The 19,720-nt window shown below is 42.8% G+C and overlaps 2 protein-coding genes across 3 annotated transcripts; one reads left to right on the top strand and one right to left on the bottom strand.

The window, feature by feature from the left end:
- The first annotated feature begins 806 nt into the window (after positions 1 to 806).
- On the top strand, positions 807 to 6,536 carry sult1st6 (sulfotransferase family 1, cytosolic sulfotransferase 6). Its single transcript, XM_083788165.1, has 7 exons — positions 807 to 1,588; positions 1,715 to 1,843; positions 3,431 to 3,528; positions 3,838 to 3,964; positions 4,930 to 5,024; positions 5,114 to 5,294; positions 5,650 to 6,536. Exons 1-7 carry the CDS (start codon positions 1,402 to 1,404, stop codon positions 5,760 to 5,762), a joined length of 930 nt encoding a protein of 309 aa, XP_083644291.1. The 5' UTR covers positions 807 to 1,401; the 3' UTR covers positions 5,763 to 6,536.
- atp2a1l (ATPase sarcoplasmic/endoplasmic reticulum Ca2+ transporting 1, like) lies at positions 6,312 to 18,356 on the bottom strand. Of its 2 annotated transcripts, XM_083788159.1 has the most exons (23): positions 18,071 to 18,355; positions 17,025 to 17,042; positions 16,322 to 16,404; positions 14,830 to 14,934; positions 14,219 to 14,357; positions 13,148 to 13,228; positions 12,830 to 12,915; positions 12,409 to 12,706; positions 12,120 to 12,286; positions 11,729 to 11,817; positions 11,490 to 11,592; positions 11,059 to 11,190; positions 10,593 to 10,928; positions 10,360 to 10,471; positions 9,982 to 10,205; positions 9,639 to 9,859; positions 9,263 to 9,465; positions 9,068 to 9,153; positions 8,688 to 8,821; positions 8,350 to 8,467; positions 7,857 to 7,974; positions 7,481 to 7,528; positions 6,312 to 6,597 (listed from the first exon to the last, which is right to left on the bottom strand). In XM_083788159.1, the coding sequence occupies exons 1-22, from the start codon at positions 18,186 to 18,188 to the stop codon at positions 7,521 to 7,523; spliced, it is 2,979 nt and encodes a 992-aa protein (XP_083644285.1). In that variant the 5' UTR covers positions 18,189 to 18,355; the 3' UTR covers positions 6,312 to 6,597; positions 7,481 to 7,520. The 2 variants fall into 2 exon arrangements, with proteins under 2 accessions (XP_083644285.1, XP_083644284.1); XM_083788158.1 differs by lacking the exon at positions 7,481 to 7,528 and having other exon boundaries at positions 18,071 to 18,356.
- Positions 18,357 to 19,720: the final 1,364 nt, after the last annotated feature.

Here is a 19,720-nt window from a genome sequence, read left to right as displayed (position 1 = left end):
CAAACCTGTTATCCAAGAGTAACACAGAGGGAGTCACACCTATCTGTAATGTATAGTTAAATATTTCAGAATCAATGTTGTTGATGCTAAGATGGGTGTGATCCAGCCAGGGGTCCTTCACAATGTTGTGTTAACTCACAATATTATTATGCATGCATTTTGTGTTATTACACAACAATTATTACACAACAATAGCTTACAAATACAATATAAAACTAAGGTGCAATTCTGGGAAATTGGTTGCACTGATTCTTATAGATTATAGAAATGTTAGGTCCCACTATTTAACAAAATTAACACGCACAACTTAGTAGAGAAGTGGGCATGCAGGCAAGAAACCTTTTCAGGAAAAAGGCAGTGACTGGCTCATGACTATAGATCACTTTAACCAAGGGTCCAAAGGTTAGTGCAGGAGAGGGTATTGTTTGTCTCTCAGTATTCTGTAAGAAAATTAGTAGTCACACCACACATAGCCTATGTCAGTTTTGGGTACAGAAAGGCCATAACAAAAAGCTTGATTTCTTGCCAATAGGGATATTATTGGTATTACTGTACCCAAAAGGTACCCAATTTCCTCTATATTTGTTCCTTATTGCTTCCCTGTTCATCTGGTTAAACCTGTCAAAGTTAATGCTCAACCTAACTCATGGAGAATATGAGTAGCATGCTCCTCCCTCAGAAATGACATTACCACGGTGGTTGGTTCGTGTGGAATGCAGGGATTTAAGACCCTCCCTTGTCCTTTCCTAGAATTTTGGATTCAGGAATAATATTCAGTATATTATTGTTGGGAGCAAGAGTGGAGTTCAGATGTAACTGGGCTAGTTAGTTAGGCTACATAAGGGCACTTATAGCAGGTCTGTCTGTGGAACTGCCAGTGTAGACGGTTATTCAGACACAGACAGTGACGATAGAAGTGAAAAAGAGGAGACCTGTTTTAGAGTGACTGAAGAATTTCATCTTCAAATCAATCTTCAAGAGGGAGGGGTTTGGGAAGAAATTAGAGAGAAACTCCTAGCTATCCCTAGAAAAGGGGATGTTAAATTTGGAAAGGGAAAAGGAAATGTAATGCTGAGGACCAAGAAGAAACAAGAGGAGTTCACACAAAGACAAAACTAAAAGACTTGCTGCTGTTTGAAAGAGGCCAGCTATGGGAACATAATATAAAGTGGATGATTACACAATGTGTACTTTGGAATTAAATCAAGCAGGAACATTTTTGCAGAAAATTCACAGCTCCAGTGAGTGACCGGCTGTGCATATTTGACACGGGACTAAAAAATAATCAGTCGAGACAAGAGCAAGGTCTAGCTGTGTGGTGTTGGCGGCAGTCAGTTGCTGCTGACAACTTTCTGTGCCTGCCCTGACAACTTTGTTTTCATCTGACACCACCGTTAAGTCATGTCAGAGGAGAAGAAGATATCCATGTCCGATGCCATTGAGAAGGCCCGGGATGCCATTTATCGTTTCCCACTTATCCCCATCAGGGGTATACCTCTTATGAACCAGATTGCCAACAACTGGGACTCTATCTGGGCTTTTCAACCTGACCCCTCAGATCTTCTCATCGCCACCTATCCCAAAGCAGGTAGCTTTTCTCTATACATGTAGACTGGCAATAGAGCTACAATAGAGCTACAGAAGAATATAGAATAGAATTCCTTTGAATATTATGCAGCTGACATTCAGTGTTTTACCTGTCTTTGATCATAAGGAACCACATGGACCCAGGAGATAGTAGACCTGCTCCTTCACAATGGAGATGCCGAGATTTGTAGAAGGGCTCCAACAATTATCAGGATTCCCTTCCTGGAAATCTTCTCTCCCCCCCCCATCCCCTCAGGTATGCATTCCCAAAATGTCTAGTGAGCATGTAATGTGGAGAGTAACACAAAGGAGGTATCTATATATATATCGTGGTGTGGACTAGACTACCATTTGAGTTAGAATTCACTTATTTATGAATAAGTTATTTATTTATTATTAACATTATCAACAATGTTCAGAAGAATGTGGGCAAAATAGAAGATGCACAACATGGACCAGGTCCAGCTTCATAACTGCAGTCTGCAGTCTCCATGTATCCTGTTTCCATTATTCACCACCCATGCATTGTGCTTGACATTGCTGTTGCCTTAATACACAACCAGTTTTGTTGGTGTGGAACTATTGGTATTGCTTCTGAGCTTTTCAGAGGAATTAACAGATTTCGCTGTATGTTAATTTGGGCAACACAGGTAAATATTAAGCTGTATGCATATTGCCCCTGAAGAATAGAAACGTGCATGGCGGTTTGTCTAGTGTTGTTATTTATTTTAATGATTAATATATTTTAATGTTTGCAACGAATAAATAAAGCAGAAACGAAGGAGAAACAGAGTATGACAAGTGAACATTAAAAAGAAAATAGTGTGCGACTCCCGCTTATCCCATTTTAACAGATAGTTGTCTTCTTTGTTAATAAGAAGTCTGAAAGAGAGTTTCTAGTGTTGCGTTATAATGATAGGTGTGTAAGGCCCTCAACAATGAAATGGGGGAAAAAAGAAAAGAAAATATCCAAACGGCCAAACACGTACTGTATATTCTGAAAGTTGAAATATACCATCCATCTAAATAAATAAAAATAAATAGTAAACTGAGATGCCTTGACACAAGGACAAACACAACATTCAAAGACACTCCCTTCCCAAGGGAGAGGCCACTGAAAGCCGGTGTACACACAACTCAACACTCGAGATTTACCATGGCTGTGCAAAACACAAACAACACACAAACCCTCTCTAGTTGTTGTGTAAAATAAGTGGGGCTAGTGGGCTACCCATTAATCTGATGGACCATTATTCCAACATCCCAATAGTCCAATAAAAACGTTAAATTAGTGCACGGTAAGGATTAGGTTTAGATTATCAGCAGCAGAATAGTCCACCGCCGGCCCTGCACTCTTCCTCAGTCACTCTCTGCAGAATGTAAACCAATGCCCAATATAAATGCAGCATTTTACAATACTGTTTAAACAACAACAACAATAACAAACAAAAACATAACAACAAACCTGTTTCACATGCATGCAAGAAGAACCATTTGAACAATGAAAAAGCGGAGCCATGAAGAGCTTTTGTTCAGGATGTGGCCTGCAGAAAATCATTACGCAAGCATTTCTATCAGCAAGCTTGATTACCATACAAATACTTATTTATTAACTTTTATAGAAATATAGTTCTTATTATATAAGCATATGTCACATTGATTATGTTCTGGCCCGTCATCTAATTGCTTAGAAAAGCATTGCCTGATGCCAAACTTACTTGCCGACCTCTGCAGAATGTGAGATAGACAGATAGACTGCCTGCAGTCATGTCTGTCTGTCTGAACTGAATATATATATTTTTTTACATCAAATAGATTGACTGGAATAATTGCATGTTTTCAGGTATTGACCTTCTGAAGAAAATGGATCCACCAAGAGTCATCAAGACTCATCTGCCACTCCAACTGGTGCCAACTGGATTTTGGGGAAACAAATGCAAGGTAAGTTCAAAGTTTAAAGTTTAAATTAAGGTAAATTCGAGTCGAGAACATAATTTCACTAAGGGTGCAAAGTTAATCAAATAATCAATTGTAAAACAAAATATTGATAATCAATAACTGTATAAAATAATTGATCAATATTTTAGTATAAAATAACTTTTAGGTGGTTAAAATCAATTTGTAGATATATACAAATTCATTGGTTGAATAATCTCTAAGAAAATCATCTAGTTGCAGCCCTAAATTTCACCCAATCTCTGTATCCTCCTGAATCCTCCCTCTAACTCTTCCTTCCTCTGGCATCCTAAGGTGATCTATGTGGCGCGCAACGCTAAGGACAACATGGTGAGCTACTATCACTTTGACCGTATGAATCAGACACAGCCAGAGCCAGGGCCCTGGGATGGCTACATCCACAAGTTCATGCGAGGAGAATGTAAGGGTTCAAGGTTGTACTTTATTGTTACATCTTGTGTAAAACGTATCTATGCAGCAGCAGCTATAATTAGCATACTGTAGGTTATTGATATACTAGAGCCTAGTATAAAGTTATATTGCTAGTTACCACAAAGTACCAGCCATAATGCCATTGAGTTTTGGCTGCACACTACAGTACTACTCAATACTTAGTGTAAATTTAACTCTGATAGAGTATTATGTAACCAAATGGACAGAGTTCAGAGTTTGAAGTACTAGACCTGTACGTGCCCGTCGCAGTCGGCCACCGGCCTACTTGGGAACGATGCAACTTGCAAACCTAATGACATACGTTGTCATAGCACCCATTTTAACAGCCCACATGTGTCCCACATGGAGATCTGTGTATGTGCTTGTGTGTGAAGACTGCAAACTGAAAAGTGTACTTGGCAATCAATTCGGCCCACTGGCAGAGACTGGCCCAGGTGAAAGGAGTTGGCCTCATTAGGCCCACTGGCAGAGCCTAACCAGAGCCTTTTGTGGTGGTTCTGGAGAACCGTGGGTCCGACCGACTCGATACCTGACGCTGCACTCCCTGTGGGGGTGTGGAACGCGTGTGTCGAATGTGAAGTTGGTGGGTCAAACGGTTCTCGAGTTACATTACAACCGTACACACACGTACGCACACGTACGCACGTACAGTAGGATTGTAAATGGTGTATTCATATAGTGTCTTTATCCAAGGTGCTTTACATAGATTGTGCATTACATTCACCCATTCATACACAGATGGCGAAGGAAACCATACAAGGCATCAACCTGCACACCGGGAGCAATTGGCAATTGGGGGTTCCGGGTCTTGCTCAAGGACACTTCGACACTTGACTGTACATTTACAGCTTGGAATTGCCATTCTAGTGCTATTCAATTATACTGTATAACTCTGGCCATGATAAAAACTGGACTGACTGCTGTTTCCAACAGTGGCATGGGGCTCCTGGTATGACCATGTGAAGGATTACTGGGAGGAGAGAGATAAGAAGAGCATCCTGTATCTTTTCTATGAGGACATGAAGGAGGTTAGAACTAAGTTAAGATGTCTTTCTCTCTCTCTCTCTCTCTCTCTCTCTCTTCCACACACTCACACTCAAAACCTCTGTCTCCCTAGAACCCACGACGTGAAGTGGAACGCATCATGCACTACCTTGACATGTCCCTCTCTGATGATGTCATCAACCGCATTGTGGAACTCACATCGTTCAAGGTCATGAAAGAGAACCCTATGGCAAACTACTCGTTTGTCGCAGGGCCTGTGTTTGACCACTCTATCTCTCCTTTCATGAGAAAAGGTCAGTTGATCTCTGATTATCCTGCAATCCAAAACAGTACATTTGCTTGCCCCTAGGAAAAAGTGAATACAAATTATGGGTACGGCAGATTTATCCTGTGTGCGTCAATTCGCCTGTGTACATCCATATGGCTAAAATAAGCCATAATCAACCATCATTTTTAAAGCTGTGCAATTGGAATTCCCCAAATTTGTGAATCTGTCTACTGGTTTGCACATGCTAAAGTTTACACGATCCAATGGTGCCCCCTAGCAGTTACTTTCTAGACTAACTGGGTCTGCTGGAAAACAACAATTATTCTACCGAGTCCTCTGTTTTCTTCTATCCTTTCTTTTTTTCTTTTTCACATATTCAGGTGAGGTAGGTGATTGGGCCAATCACTTCACCCCTGAACAATCAAAGATGTTTGATGAAGACTATGCAAAGCAAATGAAGGGAACCGACATACCATTCAGAACCCAGATCTAAAGTGGACTTCCTGTTTTCTAAATCGATGCAGGCAGTGCTGCAAACAAAAGACCCATTTTGTACTTGACAGCACTCTGCAGTCGCCAGGAGATCAGAGATTCAACAGTGAACTACAACACAATAGTCACTTTGCCTTATTTGTGCATATCTATCTATCTATCTATCTATCTAGTATGGTAAATATACAGGAGAAAATCTATGTTGATTGTATTGCTCAACAAAAATGTGCTACACAATACAATACATTCATTTGTAATCACTTTATTGCAACTTGTCACGTAAACGATATATCTATAAGACCAAAAGTGTTCATGTGAGTGTGCGGGCATGCCCATTTATGTCATGGGACTTCCAACAGTGTCGACTGACTACACAGAGCTTATGGAGAGCACTGGCAGCTGGGAAGCATGTGCCTTTTTCTGTCCATATGAAGTCATTCTGCAACCCTACACCCCCCCCACACACACTATACAGTGCTCAGTGAAGGCAGCCAGTGTTTCACAATACATGAGAAACATAGACAAGAATAAGAGACAAGCTGAGAATATCCAAGTTTAACAAAAAAAAGTCACTTTTAATACATACTTTATTTCTTAGAATAAAATCTTTAAATACTTTACTATGTAATTCGCAGGGACAATATACCTCAATACATCTTTCTTTACATAGAGGTTATTTTTATGTAGATTTTTTTGATGTATTTTGTAGTGTTTTTTTAACGGTTTTCCGGTGTTTTGTCCTTTCTCTTCTGGGTGGCTCATTAGAGCTCCCCTCCTCATTGGTTGTGATCTTCCTCCTTTGCAGACTCTTCTACATGTCTATTATACGTTTGAAGCTGGAAAAAAATAAAAAATAAACAATTAGAGTTGTAAATGATACTTTACAATTGTTATTAGACATACAACTAGGATTATGTTAGTGGAGAACAAATACTATCTTTAACCATAACTATTCAAATCCAATCGCCTGGAAACTATGTAGCCGCAATATAAAGTCAAAAGTGCACTCAGCTACAGTATAGCCAATGCCTTCAATGTAACACTGAACATTTCTAAGCCAACTGCAATACTCGATGCAAATAAAGCGACTGCCATCCATTCTTTACATAGTGTGCAAGGCATCTAATGGGTATATAAACATGACAGTCTCCTGCAGAAACCACAGATCTCCAAATTATTTTTTTAAATGTTCAGGAATTTAGTTTTCCCCTCAAACAAGGGCATCATTGGAGATACAAGGTTGCTACAGGTGATATGACACATGTTAGTACTACTATAGTGGTACCAAAAAGGTCACTGTTACACGCTCCTACTGCAGAATACAAACAGAATACAACATCATTCATTCACATGTTGAGGACCTTCACTGATACGATAAGCTCTTTGGCTTGATTATATATATATATATATATATATATATATATATATATATTTTTAAACAAGATTGTTTGTTTTTACGTCCGGAGAACCTTGTCCAGGACAGGCTTCAGACGTGCCTCCTCAGGAGACTTGGCTCAGATCTGAACTCATTTTGTCAACAAACACTCTACCACACTGGACAACACAATGTACATGAAGTGTAATTTATAGTATGTCGTGCGACAAATTATAAATTAGACTTAGCCTTGACACGCTCGCTCCCAAAACACACACAAAGAAATAGACTAACATAGACAAAGATAACAAGAAATGTTGCTGGAAAAGCAGCTTGTAGTATACCTTGCTTTAGTTACAGGCTAATGATGGAAAGTTGATTGATTTAATAAACTGGAATAGAAAAGAAAGGGGGTAAGTGAGTTAATGAATGTTACAGAGTTACAGAGTTACATGAGGAAAGAATGAGAGAACAGAAAAGATGATAGACGTGAATGAAAGTAGATGGATAGAATTATTTCAATGAAGAAAATATGAAAATTGATTATGTTGATTGAATTAGTAATACATTAATATAATTAAATAATGAATTAACTGATAGATTAATTTCAAGTACACTTAGTTAAATTATTAATGAACAATTAATAATGTATAGTGGGGGAAATTAGAAGAAAATGGAGGAGCCATCATCGGACGACACAAATGTGAGGAGGATACGTACTCTCAACGTAGTTACGGGCGAAGAACTTCAGGACCTCATCAATGAGGATGACGGGGATGGAAAGCTTCAGGACAACCATCCACTGATCAATGTTCAAGTGAGTCAGATGGAAGACCATCTAATGGAGAGAAAAGAGTGGTCAATATTACGGTATGTCACAATAGAAATACTAGTACATGAGTCCCAGATCATGCATATCATGTGGGTATTCGAGACAAGGAATGAGTGATGGATCTCTGTCACATCTGAATAACATTGTCATTGTACATTTATGACAGTGTATATGTGTAGTCTAATCCTAACCCTAACCCAAAAAACAAACGGACAAACAAACAAAAATAATCTACATTATGATTGTGAATTAAACAAGAATGTCCCCAGAGCCCTGTAAGCATGTTGTAATTTTGGGCATGTCATTATTATAAGCAAAACATTTCTTAAGTTTTTAAATGGGACAGTAGGGAGTGAGTGATGAGTCCTGGTGCAGACTTACGGGCAGGGGTTCCACATAGATGATCATGAAGTGCAGGGAGAAGGAGAGGGTCATGGCAGAAAGCAGCCAGAAGTTGACCCATGGGGGCATGCGGACCAGAGACTGGTTCTCAGACAAGCTGGAGAGAAGAGATGGAGGATGAGACTGCTATCAAAGGCAGCGTGATGGATTTATAGCAATAGAAGAACGATCGCTTCCGCATTGCTTGGCTTGATGTCATATGTTGACGTAAAAGTAACAGAAATCTTGAATATAACACGTTGAAAAATTATCTCATTTCACTCTCAGAGTTAAATGACCTCATTTTGTTTTATACTCAGAGCCGAACCGTACTGTACCTGTTGAGGGCGTTGCACATCTCAATGGTGACCAGCACAGACAGGGCCATGGTCATAGGAGCTTCAGCCTCAAAGACCTCGCACTCAATGCCAGCAAATTCCTCGTTGGCGTCATGGCACTGCATGAAGTGGGACTGTGTAGAGATAGTGACAGAGAAAGAGAGACTTGGTCACCATGTGCTGGTTATTAGCATAATTGGCCGCCGACCCCATCTTAAAATATGTTGTTCCAGGGACCCCCCAGAAGCAAAGATAAGTTAAAAATGTTTGCTGTGAAATAATTATCGTTGCTGTCGGGAAGGAAACCACCTAAATCAGTGCTATTGAACACTGCTTTTCGAGAGTATCAAGTGTGTGTCTGCGAGGGATACTGTACATACCAGCTGGTAGAAGGTGACACCGGGACCCTCGACATCATAAATGAACCAATAGGCAGCAGCAGCAACAGTGGCAGCACCGACGTATCCTGTTGAAGAAAGTCACAGTTGCTATAGGTGAGTCTGTTCTTTAACACGTTAACACTCATGGCCACGTCATTCTACTATATGAAACACCGGAAGAAGTTAATTACTTACCACCAATAGCCATGTATCTGAAGAACAACCATCCGGAGATCAGGGGCTCCTTGGCCTTACGTGGGGGCTTGCCCATGATGTCCAGGTCAGGGGGGTTGAAGCCCAGAGCGGTGGCGGGCAGACCGTCAGTCACCAGGTTGACCCACAGCAGCTGGACGGGGATGAGAGCCTCGGGCAGACCCAGGGCAGCGGTCAGGAAGATACTGAGAGGGTGGGAAGAAGGGTGGAAGGTCAGGACACGTGAGAACAATTTCCCAATGCCGTGGACAAAGCCAATGTGAACAAAAAAGAAAGAAAGAAAATGGGAAAGGAGCATACAGGAAGAGGAAGAAGACACAACGGAATTAGACAACTAGATATTAAAGTGGCCACTCACCAGACGACCTCACCGACGTTGGAGGAGATGAGGTAGCGGATGAACTGCTTCATGTTGTTGTAGATAGCTCTGCCCTCCTCAACGGCAGACACAATGGAAGAGAAGTTGTCGTCAGCCAGGACCATCTCAGAGGCAGACTTGGCAACGGCGGTGCCAGAGCCCATAGCGATACCGATCTCGGCCTTCTTCAGGGCGGGGGCATCGTTCACTCCATCACCGGTCTGGGTTAAGGGACAGAGGAGGCAGGGCACACAGTCAGCGTGGACTTTTTCTAACAGTATACACACCTGCAGATCACCTTATAGTGAAGATAAGCATGTTTCTGTTGAGATGATCTCCTCACCATGGCAGTAATTTCATCGTAACTCTGCAGGAACTCAACGATCTTAGACTTGTGGGCTGGCTCCACGCGGGCGAAGCAGCAAGCTCTCATCACGGCGGGGCCCTGGTCGTCACTGGGCAGATCGTCAAACTCGCGTCCGGTGTAGGCCTTGCCCTCCACATCCTCATCCTCTTTGAAGATGCCAATACGACGGCAGATAGCGATGGCGGTTCCCTTGTTGTCACCTGGAGTGGGAAGAGTCTGCAGGTTAGCGGGTACGGCCGAGCCCAGTCACACAACTGCTTGATATTACCCATTAGCCAGACACTACTAGCTGCATATTACATAAACTTCTGGCTATAAACTGTCATTGCAAAACGGTACAGGAAGTATACACACCAGTGATCATGATGACACGGATTCCAGCGGCTCTGCACAGCTCAATGGCGGGAGTGACCTCCTTACGAGGGGGATCCAGCATACCAACGCAGCCAACAAAGGTCAGGTCCATCTGGGGGAAGATGGGAGGAAAGAAGGTCAGTACAGGTTTACAGAGTTATATATATTTAGCTACTATGCCCTTCAATGTTCAAGCACCTGGCAGGTAAAGCCAGAATTTGTGTGGTTCTTACCTCATAGTCAATGAACTTAGTGGAGTCCTCAAGGACCATCTCCTCAACCTTCAGGGGGGTGTCACGGGTGGCCAGGGCCAGACAACGCAGGGTGTCGCGGCCACAACCCCAATCCTTGATCACAGCCAGGATTTTGTCCTTAATACCAGCGGTCAGGGGCACGCGGGTGGCGCCAACACGGACGTATGCGCACCTATCAATCACACCCTCGGGTGCGCCCTTCACGAACATCTTGGCACTGCCATCACCCTTGGCAGGGGTGCAATAAGCGGACATGGATTTCCTGTCACGGGAGAACTCCAGGGTGAACTTCTTGTTCATCAGCTGTTTGATCACCTATTGGAAGAGGTAAAATGGTTATATTTAGAACTGAGTGATTTTGAGACGGTTGGTTGGTGATGAAGAAGAAGAACAAGAGTATGATTCTATCAACTATATGGCAGTGGGCAGTGCACACGACACTTACTGAACAGCAAGCATTGGCCCTCTCAATCTTGTTCAGGTTCTTGACGTTAGAGTTGAACACGTTCATCTTCTCAACCAGGCAGCTCAGGGCGGTCTCAGTAGCCTCACCAACCTTCTCATAGATCTTCTTGGCCTGTTGAAATAGAGGTAGTGATTAGAAAGGTTTGAAGGCTTGTGAGTTGAGGCCTACCACTGTCCTACTTCAGATGTCAGGTTCAAAACATAAAATAAGTGCCCGACATCATGCAAAAAAAGTAACACCCGCACATCGCCTACAAATGCAGTGAAAATGGTTAATAGGGAAGCAGCAATGAGCCTGATGAAGGCTGTATAGGCCGAAACGTTGCTGGTTCCCTGTTAAATATTTTCACTGCATTTGAAGACAGTGTGCGGGTGTTTCTTCTTTTGCAGGTGTAAAAAAAAAAACTGTACCTCATTGTAATCGAGAGAGGAGTCATTGCACAGGGCGCAGATGGTAGCCAGCTCAACAAGTCCGTCGAATGAGCTGCAGTTGGTCTTGGAACCTCCCTGGGAACTGAAATATGTAACAACAAAGGAATTAATTGAAAGACAGAGGTGTGCCTTCGCCTCAGTGTCTAGTCTATATTCTACATAGTCTATAATATAGTAGTAATGATAATAGATACATTTGTCATGGAAATCAGACTTACACTTCGCCCTCAGGAGTGTACTTGGAGCCAGAGATGTCAAAGGCATCAAGGTCAACATGTTCACCATCAACATTCTTGACAATGAACATCTGTGTGCAAGAATGAAAGAGATCTGTTAGCTTTCAGGGTATGATACAGTAGGTATGGATCAATTACATCAGTACAGGAACAAACTAATCAAAAGTATGGAGTAGGGAGAGTACGGTATGTTATAACTTTTTGCTACATATTGACAATCGTAGATGCAACATTATTTATTTCACTTCCTATTGTTTTGTAACTGTATGGCCTTAGTTTGTCTTCTTGTCTTGGCCTCATCAACCACCATTTAATGTCTCCTTTTTCCTGACAGGGTGCTGCGCTCCATCTCCTTTGATCTAAAGACACCTACCTTGGTCACACACATCTGGTTGGTGGTGAGGGTGCCGGTCTTGTCTGAGCAGATGACGGAGGTGCAGCCCAGGGTCTCCACGGAGGGCAGGCTTCTGACAATGGCGTTCTTCTTGGCCATACGGCGGGTGCCCAGAGCCAGACAGGTGGTGATGACAGCGGGCAGACCTGCGACAGATTGGTGCAAACTGTGAGCGTGATAACGAACAAGCAGGGCAACAGACAATCGAGGACACGGGTCCAGGTAACTGTCTGAAAACATTGTTTTGGTTGAAAATATCTTTGCTCACCCTCAGGGATGGCGGCCACAGCCAGGGCAACGGCGATCTTGAAGTAGTAGACGGCACCACGGATCCAGGAGCCTCCATGGACCGGGTCGTTGAAGTGGCCAATGTTGATAGCCCAGACAGCGATGCAGATAAGGGTGATGACCTTGGACAGCTGCTCACCGAACTCGTCCAGCTTAGCCTGCAGAGGGGTCTTCTCCTGCTCAGTGGCGCACATCTGGTCACGGATTTTACCGATCTCAGTGGAGACACCGGTCGCAATAGCCACACCAATGGCCTTGCCGGAGGCAATGTTGGTACCCTGAGGAGGAGACAGGAACAGGAAGGTGAAAAGACAATCGTGGACATGGAATAAAAGAGAAAAGGAAAGGAAATGATGAAAAATCTATTGAATAATAAAAAATAGAAAATAGAAGACACTTACAGAGAAAAGCATGTTCTTCTTGTCCTGGTTGACAGCCCTGGCGTCGGGGACGGCATCAGTGTGCTTGATCACACTGACAGACTCACCTGAGGGTAACAGCATCAAATTGATTAGAAACAGGGAATAGAAACTACAATATTGAGGATCACTATACCTTATGCACTACACAAACATTGCTGCAAGGAATAATTAAATTAATGTCATTACATTTTCATTAAATTAATTAAAATGTGTAATTCTATCACTGACAGCCCGTAAGCATCCACATCCACATCCAAGCCTTCCTTCCCTATAATACAGTAGACTTGTGAACCTTACCAGTAAGGATAGACTGGTCAACACGCAGGGTGGTGGACTTGATAGTAATAAGTCTGATGTCAGCGGGGACTTTGTCACCAACTGTAGACACAGACAGAGAGTTCATTTCGGTTATGAGAGTTGTTATCCGATGTTATTGAACATACACATATACGTAAAACAGTGTGTTGTATTTGGAGGGTTAATGCAGTGAGAAGGAATTTAGCAGCATTAACGTGAATCTATTATGCCTCCTTGTCATTAATTTTGCAATATCTCCACTGTAAATTCCACATCATTTGCAAAATACCAAATGAGAATAATGTTTATTAAAGGTTTACAAAGAAAATAACATCTTATAACACCCTGTGTTATAAGACTGCTTATACGTTATACGTTTCCAAAGTTAAGAACAATCTCAAATGTCATATAGCAGCACCCAATCAGAATGAACCATGGCACAGAGAGAGAGCAGAGAGAAAGAGAGAGAGGGAGTAGGGGGGATTGCACTGAAATGAATAGCCCATGAGCAACAGGTGTACATTGGGATAGAGGGCGGGCGGGTGTGAGGGGGGCAGGTGCCATTGGGGGTATTTATATCCATGATTTTGTTTTCCTTCACTCAGCATGTTTTCACAGCAGTGCTCTCCCATTCCCCCCGCCCTCTCGTTGCCTTATAAAGACAGGAAGCTCGCCTGTTGCACAATTTAGCAAATAACATTTATCGGATGTGTGTTTATTGTAAAGCCTCTGTGTTTCTTCCTCAGACTTCACTGACACTATATAGACTCTGACCATCTCGTCACAGTGAAATGCTATTTAGACAGCAAAACAGCCTTTGACCCATCGGATTCTTTCGCTATTAATAGGGATATCATTTGCCTGTCCTTGACAGCACAGATTGTGGGGTTGGATTACACCTCAAGAAGAATATCCCATCGCAAAAGGGGAGAAAAGATCTCCAGTTTCTCTCCCTCCGGCCATGTAAATAATTACAAAGTAATAACGCAAATAGTGATGTTTTGATAGGGTTTCTAAAACAGTTCCCTAATGCATGGTGATGACGTTAAGGGGAAAGCACAAGCAACATACCAGACACCTCCACAATGTCTCCAGGGACAATTTCTCTGGCCTTGATTATCTGCACGCTCTTTCTGTCAGCACGGTAGACTTTGCCCAGCTCAGGCTCATATTCCTTCAGAGCCTCAATGGCATCCTCAGCATTACGCTCCTGTGAAAAGTACAATCATACAATATTTAGATCAGTGGTTCTCAAACATTTTCATGTCAAGCATCCCCAAATTGATAATAAGACTGCAGAGCACATCATCTTTCAATAAGGAAGGGAATGTTCCCCTGCTCACTAAAGCCTGATGGCCAAGCCATGTTCTTCAAAGGATGCAATGTAGCAGATCAATGCATACATAGCCTGAGTCATTGACAGCCTGCAGGAAACATATACATGCTTATAGTAAACTTATAGTAAATGTTAAGGTCCCTTTACAATGCTCAACAGCTATCAAATTTAGACAATTGTTTTCTTCCCATTTCTATGAAGAACAGATATACTCAACCTCAATGGAGGTTGAGCAAATCTCCAAACAAAATGTCTAAACCTCACCAAGTCGAATGAATGGTAACCCCCCCCCCCCCCCCCCCCCTGTCATCACAGCAGACAGGAGTTGCTCAACATTTTCACTAACCTGCCATACACCGACAACGGCATTGGCGATGAGGATGAGAAGAATGACGAGGGGCTCCACGAAGGCGGTGACGGTCTCCTCGCCTTCCTCAAACCAAGCCAGCACCTATAGGAACAGAGGCCAGTTAGCCAGTTAACACCTAGCATTTGGCATGTGAAATACAACCTAGGGCACCACAAAATGCTGGAAAGGAACACAGTGTCCGCAGCATGAATCATGTCTCCTGTATTTAAGATATTTGTCACAGCTGTTGTGATGGTGTCCGCTTTTACAGTGTGGCATCATGGGAGTTCTCGGCTCGCTGGCTTATTAAAATCTCATCTGGAGTGTAGTTTTTTTCTTTTTTTCTGCCTTTTGATGTCTCAATGATTGTTGAATTTGCAAAGGTAGTAGTGCTTCCTGTGTTTTCTTCACTTGAGTTTGTGGGAAATCAAGACTTAATTAATGGGGGGAAAAGGTAATAGTAATAATTATAAGTAATAAGTAATAGTGTATCATTAAAAAATGTTTGTTGCATGTATTTATGTATGTGTGCATTTGTGTTCGTACAGTTATGCATAGTTCTCATGTTTTAAATGTTCTTGTCAACCTCTCAGCAGCAGTTCTGATTAATGATCCTAGCATTGCCCTATGTCATAGCATGATTACATAATCTGTTTTAATTTGATCTCTATGTCCCATAACTCCTTGCTCCTATTCCACTTCAATCTTATCTGCCACTTTCTGTGGAAGCCGCTCGTTCCTTGCTTCAGTCCTGACCTTTCCCGAAGGATTCAGTTTCTCTCCCTGGCTTGAATCTTTCTTAAAATAAACCCTTACCCCTCAGCCCCCCTATACTTCCCTGACCCTCATCTCTCACTTGCCCCTCAACCATTCGCCTTCTAAGGCCATAATGACAGCTGACCAACAGGGTGGAAAGTAAGGGGCAGCAATTAATACACCTCCTACTAGCCCTCACAATGTCCACCCCTCCCTGCACAAGCAGCCAACCCGTCAGAAATACAGAGGGGTGGGGGGACTTTGGAAGGGGATAAGAAGTTGTCTTACAAAGTGACAAGATGGCAATGATCAACTGCAGCAATGCCTGCAAGCATGTTCGCTGAACACGTGTGGTCTAAAAATGTGAAAGGCAATATAATCTGTATGTATCAGGATGCTACATAAGACCCAGGGGTCAAAGGGGATTATTCACTCCGAAGAGCCAGAGCTAGAGTTATAGTTGGCAGTAAGACATTTGTGAAAGCTGAGAAGAAGAGAAAAACGTCACTGACATTTGTGAAATGCAAATGTCACCACAATGACAAAGTTACTGTTGTTGGGGACTGTTGCTGCATGAGTTGAACACCTCTGGTGAAGTCCAAGGGATTTCTTACTCATTCTACAGACTACTACAACTTGTGCAACTGTTACTTGTATTTAAGAATAACGTGACAGGTGAAACCTGGGATAAAATGTACAAAATACAGCCTTGACATTCAAATTAAATACTCACAAAGGAGATGCAAGCAGCCAGCAACAGAATCCTGACCAGCAAGTCCTCAAACTGCTCAACGATCAGCTCCCAGACGCTCTTACCTGGGTGAGAAGAAGAGAAGGGAAATAAAGAGGCCCTTTAGTAAATAATCACAAAATACGAATGTGTACGCAAATATTTTGAAAGGAAGAGTATATTGGGTATTTGGTGTTTGAACTTTGTCTCCAAAGATGCCCAAATGAAAAAGTGTATGTTTTTTTACTTATTTGCCTCGAAGGAGAAGAAATTTGAATAGTTGTTGTCCAATAACAAATAGGATTGTGCTCGACTAGAGCAAGGGGGATTGCACAATACAGTGCCAGACATTTCTCAATTAAAATAGTGCATGCTTGTTTTGATCACCTCCCTAAGCAGATTTATTGGTTGTGGACAGAGGCCAATGTAGAGCACTGATGATGACCCATCCCTTGTGCTAATCAAGGATTTGTAAAGATGGTATACCCTGAGCCTGCATGGGACTTCTTAAAATCCAAATGATTCAATAGAACTAATTGGATGTGTGTGTGTGTGTGTGTGTGTGTGTGTGTGTGTGTGTGTGTGTGTGTGTGTGTGTGTGTGTGTGTGTGTGTGTGTGTGTGTGTGTGTGTGTGTGTGTGTGTGTGTGTGTGTGTGTGTGTGTGTGTGTGTGTGTGTGTGTGTGTGTGTGTGTATTAACACTTACCCTCCTCAGCGGGCAACTCTGATGTTGAGAACACAGGGAAGATAGAATAGAGAGAAACAGAGAAAATTGATGGTTATTAAGAATCAATAAAATTACATTTTCAAATTGTATTTGAGTTGGGTAGCACAAGATTTTCTCTATAATCTATAGTTTGTTTCTGACACCATTGAGTTAAATGTCAGCCATGTAGGTCCCTTGAAGCCATGTAGGCCTACCACAATGGTAAAGCATGGTATATATATTTTACAATTTCTCATTGTCTTGGAGTTACTGTATATAACAAGGAGCGTGTATAAAAAGCTTATACAATTGCATTCCTAAAACTCTGCCTGACAAGGCAGAAGAAATCCATTTGAAGTAGTGTACCACATTTTAAAATACTAAACAATGAAAGGACTGATACCTTTATCTCTTCAACAAAATAAGATATGTTCATCTTCATGATGAGGATAAACTGCACAGTGAAAACAATCAGCTCTCACAGATTGAGAGTAGCAAAGGAAAAAAAGAGTAATAGCTTTTGTACTATAGTAGCACAGCCTTTGGTATCTAATTACCCATAGGCCTACTATTATTGATTAGCATTCACATTGCAGAAACTTTAATTATAAGATACCTAAGGACCTCCCCCTTTTCACCCGGCCTAAAATTATCCACCTCTCCTGTTAACGCCCGCCCCATATATCACCCAGGAAGCTTCTTGAGCCATCACCTGTCTCTCTCACTCGCCAGTCATCTTCTTTGCTTATCTTTAAATAGCTCTTCAAAGCCCTCAAAGTCTCCGCTTCTCAATGTCTCCACATTTCTACCAGCTGTTGCAACTCCCCTCTAAAAGCAGCCAATGCAAGACCCTCAACCCTCCCTGCTAGTTCCTGTGAAAACATCCTACTGTATGTCATTGACTGCTGGAGTCAGGCAACGTTACACATTAGTCATTCATATAAACACCATCCAGCTCTATACCAGTTTGTCACTCTATCTCTGTGTAAGCCTTCGTTGAGTTACAGCCCATCCCCAATGCCCATCCGTGATGCCTGTGCTCTTACCGTTGTGTCCATACTTGGCGAGGTTCTTCTTGAACTGGTCAATAGAGAGGCCAGTTACTTCGCTCACCCCGAAGTAAGACAGGCACTCAGGCCCGGGCTTCATGTGGGCGTTCTCCATCCTTCCTGGAGAAACAAAGGGAGCGGGCTTCTAACCGCGTCTATCCGTGCTCTTTAACTTCTTCGCGGTTATCTGCAGATTTTTTTCACCTTTGGTCCCAGCGTTGCCCGAATGTGTGGCACCCTCCTTACCCTGGAGTGTTGTGACTGACAGAAAGAGCAAATTATCTAAGAGATGTTCAGGGTTTTATACCCCAAAGGGCCACACGATTGGTGGACACCCCCATGGACACACGCCCCCCCAAATACCAGCATGAGAGACAGGGGGTGGGGTGGGGGGTGTCAGAGAGGGTGGGTTTCGCAGTGGAGCAAAAGGGAGGTGTGAGGAGTGTGGCAGCCTTGGACAGGGGGGGGGGGGGGACTTGGGTGTGGGGAGGAGGTGATGGGGACTAGTGGTAGAGTTGGGTGGGGTGCGGGGCACTGGAGTGTGTGTGTGTGTGTGTGTGGGGGGGGGGGGGGGGGGATACCACATGTAAATGAGATCTGTTTTTGGAACATGCATGGTCAGTGGAATAAGGAGAAAGGAGAAGGTGAGAGAGTAGGACAGAAGATCAGGGAGTGGGGCCCGGGGGGTCATTGAGTGACGGCTCAACTGGTTGGTGCTGTAGTAGAGGGTGCCGAGCCAGAGAGAGAGAAAACGACAGAAAGAGCGAGAGAATGAAGGAGGGAGACAGTGGTAGAAGGTTAATTTAGTACAAGCTTTGCTGGGGTGCGGTTACACAGGCCCAGCCAGGGAAACCAGTGTAGTATACAGACACACAACATGCACGAGGGCCATGAGCCGGACGCACAGGGAGGCGTCATGTAACATATTAGCACTATATAACTTTTTTTGTATCATATTCATCATCATCATCATCACTCTACAGTGCAGTGCAGTGCACAGCACTATATTACATTATGTGTCTTTTCAGAAGCTTTGTTTCAGCAAAGCAATACCAATACAAAGAAAGATATAAGCACCAACTAACCTACCTGAAATATAGTAAATATAGTATAGTATTGAAATAAGTATTTGAAAACATAAACAAGTCAAAGGAGGACACACTTTTATGAACGGGCAGAAAGGAGAAAATAATGAAAAGAAGAAAGTGAGTGTACTGTACAGCAGAGGAATGACTGCTGCATGGTGGGTGGTGGGGGGGGGGGGGGGGCAAGAATGCCTAAAGGAGAGCCGCGTGTCATACAATATCGCCACAGAGGAGAGACCCCGGCTGCAGATAGAGAGGGATCAAATTTTATTTCTTCTTTTTTTCCTTTTCTTTTTTGAGGAAGGGAGGCAGTTGCGAGATATGGCATGCTGTAAGCTGTGTGACAGATGATCCAACGCCACAGACTGCCATCCACTGGTGTACAATGGCCTCTTGTGGAGGACCCGGAACATTGATTTAGTTGTTTAGACTGTGATGACCGACATGTGATTAAGTAGAGCTAAATAAGACCAAAGTTCAGATCCTTTGCCAGTTTGTGATCATATTATTGCCTCTTGGTGGGTTTATGCTTTTTGACGCATGGAGCATTGTCTAATGATTA

This window comes from Protomyctophum parallelum (genome assembly GCF_964188405.1).
Source record: "Protomyctophum parallelum genome assembly, chromosome: 17".
Taxonomy (NCBI): domain Eukaryota; kingdom Metazoa; phylum Chordata; class Actinopteri; order Myctophiformes; family Myctophidae; genus Protomyctophum; species Protomyctophum parallelum.
This window is presented reverse-complemented; position numbering and strand designations above follow the sequence as displayed.

Bases quoted from the DNA above. Each gene is read 5' to 3' on its own strand.
- atp2a1l (XM_083788158.1), bottom strand. From the start codon at position 18,188: ATGGAGAACGCCCACATGAAGCCCGGGCCTGAGTGCCTGTCTTACTTC. The intron at 12,916-13,147 runs GTAAGGTTCACA...TGTTACCCTCAG, and splicing joins TGACCAGTCTATCCTTACTG to GTGAGTCTGTCAGTGTGATC. The intron at 7,975-8,349 runs GTAAGTCTGCAC...TCTCTCCATTAG, and splicing joins TCTATGTGGAACCCCTGCCC to ATGGTCTTCCATCTGACTCA.
- sult1st6 (XM_083788165.1), top strand. From the start codon at position 1,402: ATGTCAGAGGAGAAGAAGATATCCATGTCCGATGCCATTGAGAAGGCC. The intron at 3,529-3,837 runs GTAAGTTCAAAG...TGGCATCCTAAG, and splicing joins TTTGGGGAAACAAATGCAAG to GTGATCTATGTGGCGCGCAA. The intron at 5,295-5,649 runs GTCAGTTGATCT...TCACATATTCAG, and splicing joins CTCTCCTTTCATGAGAAAAG to GTGAGGTAGGTGATTGGGCC.